The sequence below is a fragment of the Fukomys damarensis genome, unplaced genomic scaffold (assembly GCF_012274545.1).
Source record: "Fukomys damarensis isolate Sample0158 unplaced genomic scaffold, DMR_v1.0_HiC HiC_scaffold_18, whole genome shotgun sequence".
Classification (NCBI taxonomy): domain Eukaryota; kingdom Metazoa; phylum Chordata; class Mammalia; order Rodentia; family Bathyergidae; genus Fukomys; species Fukomys damarensis.
The window spans coordinates 49,383,132-49,389,452 of NW_022900930.1; the positions used below are offsets into that span (position 1 = coordinate 49,383,132).

At 47.3% G+C, this 6,321-nt stretch overlaps 1 protein-coding gene across 1 annotated transcript in view; it reads right to left on the reverse strand.

The window, feature by feature from the left end:
* Positions 1 to 2,125: 2,125 nt before the first annotated feature.
* Xkr6 (XK related 6) overlaps positions 2,126 to 6,321 on the reverse strand; it is a 22,327-nt gene continuing 18,131 nt past the window's right edge. The window contains exons 3-4 of the mRNA XM_033765531.1: positions 4,405 to 4,410; positions 2,126 to 4,311 (exon numbers count right to left, since the gene is read on the reverse strand). Coding sequence (XP_033621422.1) covers positions 3,347 to 4,311; positions 4,405 to 4,410 — 971 coding nt within the window. The 3' untranslated portion in view covers positions 2,126 to 3,346. The remainder of the gene's footprint in view (positions 4,312 to 4,404; positions 4,411 to 6,321) is intronic.

Sequence of the window (6,321 nt, forward strand, 5' to 3'; positions counted from 1 at the left end):
GGACACCTATCTGGTCACGGTGCTTGTCTGCCTCTCGCCTTCCCCCACCAGTTCTCCGCTGCTCACTTGTCTGCCTTCCTTCCTCTGTCTCTCGGCAAAACTGTTTTCTCAGCAGCTGTGAACAGGCACAGGGTCTCGGTTGCACCACGGGGACAGGTCCCAAGGGAGGAGTGGGGAAGCAGGGTGGGAAGGAGAAATGTGTCTCAGTCCAGGGCTTCCAGAGCCACGTCCAACAGCAGCTGAACTCAAGGGCTCCTGAACTGTCCTGTGGCCTCCTCCCTCCTCCGCATGGCTGCTGCCTCCCTGAGCTGGAAGCTGTCCACAAACTTTTGGTGCTCGAAGTCAACACCCGCAGTTTTCTTTCTAGGTTTTATGTAAACACGAACACACACACACACACACACACACACACACACACACACACGCATGCTCTAAATGTGGAGTAGTGAGAGAGATGGCAAATTAATACCTGTGACAGGGTACAAATGAGAAGGAAATATATCTAAGCATAGATAAGAAAGCAGAGGTCCCAAGGGGATGCATCGGGGACAGCTTCAAGGGAGCCATTCCAGGAACACACAGAGCCCCAGACCTGGGGCAGACAAGAGCTGGGACCTCAGTGGCCCCTCATACAGCTTCACCTTCCCCAACCTCAGCAGGGTACACAGCAGAGATCAAAAGTGGGATCCTCAGCCGGCAGCATTGTGACCAGGCCACGCCAGTGGGGAAGCTGGGCACGCTGGCCGGCCTGTCCCCTGGCTGCAACTGGGTAGCCCAGCTGGCCTTCACCACAGGCCCAGGTGTGCTCTGTTCCCTCTCCCTCCTGCTTCCTAGGGAGGGGACTGGGAGGATCCCATGGGCAGGGCCAGGAAGCATTGCAAAGTTACGAGATAAGTCCGGTGAGCAAGGAGATCAGAACAAAGGAAAGGAACGTTTGGTTTTACAACTGACTTTAAAAAGTTTTAGATAAACAATGAAGGGGGTGAGAAGGAGAAGCCTCTTTGAATAATAACTTTTGAAAAAACAGCTCCACAAACATAAAAAAAATTCCTCAGTCGAACATCTTTTCCAGAATAGTTCAATGTTAGGTCTTGCACCCTAAACAGTTATATCTGGAATTTTCTTTTAAAAAATTGCAACTACACACAACAAAGACTAACAGTATTTACTTAAAAATATTGTGTGTGTGTGTATATATATATATATACTTATATATATATATATCTTCTTTTGTGGAGATATTTTTCTTTTTTTATGTTTTTTTTTCCTTTTTTTTTTTTTTGTGCCCAAGTAGAGATACAGTGGTATTGTGATGATGCCCCAGAACTTAGAAATAGTCCTAAAAGGAACAATACTCCAAAAAATAAAAAGTTTACAAATGGTTGAACACACCTGCGACACCTCCAGATACTCGACTTGGTACAACAAAGAGAAAAATCAATAGCAGAATCAAGTCCTCACCCGCGCCACACGGCCATGCAGACCTGAGTCTGCTGCTGGTGGACACCCGCTCTCTGGGGCGGGGCCTCGCGCGGGCACCCTGAAACCCCCACCCCACCCCGGCCCTGGCGCTGGCCCTCCTCAGAGCCACGGCAGCGCCTGCCTCCTAGCAATTTTGTGTACTTCCGGTAAGACCTTACAGCAGGACACACACATATATATGTGCGCTGTGGGCACACACGCACACGCAAGCACACGCGCAGACACACTACACACACACATTTCCCACTCAACCCAGATGCACCAGGTGAGCTGAATGACTTTCAGCCAACCACAATGACAGAAGCACCAAACAGTCTTTGAAATGGGTCAGTTATTACAATTTGACTTTTTCTATATAGATATATATATATATATATATTCTAGTTTTCTTCTTTGTGTTATGTTTTCTTTTTTTCTCAATAAAAAGCACAAATGAAAAATGAATAATTCTTTCCAGATCAGTTTAAGGCTTCCCACCAAATGGAAACAAGAGGCCTTACACTACAGCATATGTGACAGATGGACACCATTGTCAGCCTTAAAACGATGGAAGAGATCATTGCCGGTCACGGGTTAGGTTTTGTACTTTTTCTATATAGATATATATATATATATATATATTCTAGTTTTCTTCTTTGTGTTATGTTTTCTTTTTTTCTCAATAAAAAGCACAAATGAAAAATGAATAATTCTTTCCAGATCAGTTTAAGGCTTCCCACCAAATGGAAACAAGAGGCCTTACACTACAGCATATGTGACAGATGGACACCATTGTCAGCCTTAAAACGATGGAAGAGATCATTGCCGGTCACGGGTTAGGTTTTGTGCCTTTACATTGATGTCGTTCTTTTTGCTACTATGCTGAGTTTTATTATTACTGATTCTCTTTGATGGCAGATATGGAAATCTCCTTTAATTGGCTGTAGAATTTCTGGACTTTACCAAATTGTTAGGGCGGCTTTTTGTTTTGCTCTGCTTTGCTTTTCACTGAGAAACAAATGCAGTTCTTGCAAGGTGACCACTGAGGTGGCCCATGGCCAGCCTTCCAGAGGCCTTCGCAGCCATTTGAGATCCAAACAGCCCTTTGGCCCCTAGAAGGCTCTGCCAGTGGGGACAGGGATGGGAGAGGAGGGAGAGAAATCGAACAGAGGGCAGGGTTTTATGCCTTGGCTTTTGGTAAATTTGTTTTCTTCAATACAAATAATCAGATAGATAGGAAGAATGCTTTGTATTGTATTTGTTGATTGTTTTTTGTTTGTTTGTTTTCATTTGTAGATTTGCTTCATTTGATTATTTAATTTTCCTCTCCTGGTGCAAAAAAAATCACCAGAGAGTTTTGCATGAGAAAACGTGACAGTACTTAATGAAACTCAGCACCTAAGGGTATAAGGCAGTTGAAGGTTTTTTTGTTTTTTTTGTTTGTTTGTTTGTGTTTGTTTTGTTTTGTTTTGTTTGTTGTGTTCTTTCAATCAGCACCAATCCCATAAATGATCTACACTTGGTGTAAGGTATAAAATTTTTTTTTCTTTTGGAGTGGAGACGTCCTCCTTCTCCACCCTATGAACCATAGTGTGGGATTTTTCAATACTGTTTCTTATGTGTAGAAAACAAAAGAAAGGTTTTCTTTTTGTTTTTACTTACAAAACATAGAGAATATCTTTGTGTACATACAGTGACTGGAAAGAAAGCCTATCTGAAGGGGACGTGACTTTTGATTTTTTTTGTAGTGGTGTCGGTGGTGGTGGTGGTGGTGGTGGTGGTGTGGTGGTTCTTTGTGTCGGGGGAAGGGAGGGTTATATTTCTTGCAGCGGCATTGACTGCAGACCAGACTTAAGGTCCCCTTCTCAACTTGGTCAGGATGTTCTTAGAGTGAAGATTCGTACTGCAGCAACTCATAGAGCAGCGGCCCATCCCGGTAACGAATGCCCACTGCTGTGGGAGTGACATACTGCAGGATGTTAACAGTCCTTCTCAGCCTCCTGTCCACAAAGTGAGCATCCCAAGCTGGGTACCTCTTTCTTGGCATGTCAATCTTAATGAGGGGCCCTTCTGGATAGTAAGGACGCCCCGACGGGGTAGAGGGCCCCATGGGTCTCACTTGGAAAACGGGCAAGCAAGTGTCAGCCGTGAGATCCTCCTGTTGTTCCGTCACGGCTCTGGTGGGCGTAACCTGGGCCCCCCGGTACCCAGGGGTCTGCGGTGCCATGGGCTCAACATCGGGGGGCAAAGGGATGCCCCAGAGCAGCTCGGCACAACAGGAGCTGGCAAAGACCTTAGCCCGAGGCCCCATGGGGTGCAGCACGCCATAGTATAAGAGCATCAGCGCGATCCCAGCCACAAAGCTCACAAAGACACAACACAGTGCTGGCACCGCATAGGAGTCAGTGGTCTCCGGATTTCTGTAAAAATACCAAAGGAACGTCAAGGCAGCATTCTCGGTCAAGACTATCGTATAATATGCAAACATTCGATATCGAGTCCGCCCTTCCTTGACGTTAAACCAGCAGAAAATGTACACAATCCCTACCACCATGTTGAAGAGGATCTCCTCCCACTTGGACATGCAGAAGTCTGTCCCGCCATGGATGACCCAGAAGGCCATGGCGCACCAGTGCACCACCACGAAGATCCCGAAGTAGAGCTGGAAGATGGAAGCAAAGAGGGCAAAAGAGATAACCCGGGATGAGATGGTGAAGAGGCGCCAGAAGAGGTGGATGAGGGCCCCTCTGTAGCTCATGCTCTTCTTGTCGTCCCTGGAGTCCCGCAGCAGCTTGTGATAGGAGGCTAGCACCCAAGCCAGGGACATCAGGGAAGTCACAGAGGAGACACCTGCCAGAAAGACACAAACCCACACAGTCAAAACCTTGGACATCAACCACAGGTTACAGCAGGGCTGCCGGCCGAGGAGACGCTCACACACACCTCGATCTAAAGGAAGAGGGAGAAAGAAACACAAAGTCAGGAATCGGACTTGGGCCCACAGCCACTCCCTATGCTGAAGACTTTGAACACCTTAGTTTGTTTCTACGGCTCTGCCTGGCATTTTAAGAGCTCCTCTGTAGCTCGATGGTGAAGCTGAGGCCAGTGCAATTGGCCAGGAGAATGGGGGTTGGAGAATGGGGGCCACATCTGTCTATACAAATTCTACCTTAAGGGAACCCTGTTACATGTGACATACGACCTCCCTGTCACTTGTAGCCTTCAGTGAGGCCCGGAGAAGGAAATTGGAAAGACCAGTGGTGAACTCCCCAGCCCACTCTTCAAAGTGCTATAGGTGCTCTTCTTCCCTGGCTTCAGCTCACTCAAGGCCCCAGGAAGCCCTTTCCTGAAACTTCTTCCCTTTGGCTTCTCCACCATCCTCACGTAAGGCTACCCTGACCAAGGACCTGGGATATATCACCCACTCATCTTGCTACCCCTGTCACTCTGGTTTCTCTTGGCCTCTGCACATCCTCACTGCTATCTCTAGCCAATCCCTCCCTACTCAAGGTTCTCCTGGGCCTTGACTGATATAGCTACCTCCTCTGGTTTCCCTCTGAGTTCAGTGGCTTTGGGACATCCATTCCGCTCACTAGCATGGCAAGGTTCCTAAGGCCACTGCCCTCCATTTCTCCCCGGTGCACAGAATCCAAAAACGTCCGATCCCAAGTGATACTCGAATTACCATTGAGCAAATTTATTTCTAACTCCGCCTACCTGATTCTTGTAACTAAATCAAATGGTAAACCATCAATAGATACTGGACTCTCTCCATGAGTCATACCACCTCCTCTCAAACAAACTTGTCTGTCACCCTCAGCACCTCAGGCACAGCTCCACTCAGTCCACCTTGCATCTCTTTTGTAGATCCCTTTGCCTTAAACTTCAGAGCTAAATGTAACTAGATACCTGAGTGTCATCCCACTGGCAACCATCTCCTTCCAAACTTTCTGTTCTCCCACAAGACAGTTTACCTATGACATTCTTCAATGCTGAAATAAAAATTACCCATTTGTTTTTTCTCTTAAGCAAAAATGTTGGCTCTAGGAGCTCCATTCGCCCAGGACTAACTGAGCAGCCCCAAATCCTCTACATCCCCCTTTTCTTTTCCTAGGTCTCTGCCCATCTCCCCAAAGTGATCCAAACTCCAAGGAGGAATCAAAGTCCTGCCACTTGATAGTCCCAACATTTACACTCCCCGCCCATCTCCCTAGGCCCCCGCATCTCAAGTCGATGCCCAGGGACTCAGCTTGCAGAACAATATGGTGCCATGCAAACCCAGTATGTTGGCACAAGCATAGGAATCACCTGCACAGCTGACTGCTACAATGAACAAGCATGTGTTGCTTTTGTAATAACAACAGAAATGCAAAACAAACAGTAGAGGCGAGACTCAGTCCCAGCTTTTCCATGGAAACCAATCTGGAGAACACCTCATGAGCAGCTATGGAATGTTCTGGGTGAGATACTTTCAGGGCCTGCCTTGCTCTCGGGGCACGGGGGTAGGAGGGGGTGACACAGCTGCATATCAGAGGACTGACTGTTTCCTAGGTGGAGTTTATAGAACCCAACTGTGTTCCAACTGTTACACTGGGCAGGGAGAGGAACAGGTCCTCTTAGGAGTGATAGGATTTAGGGTGTGGGTTTCTGGAGAGGAGGGGACATGGGCAGTCATAGCCCAATGGTCTGCACCAAGTTAATTCCCAATCCTGGGCCACACCTAGGAAGTTCTTTTCTAATATTCTTGTGGCTCTAGCTGAACCCTACCTTCCTTTCTTTCCCTTCCTTCTTCCTCTCTCCATTCTCTCTTCTTCCTCTTCCTCCTCCTTCTCCTCCTCCTCTTCTTCTTCTTCTTCTTCT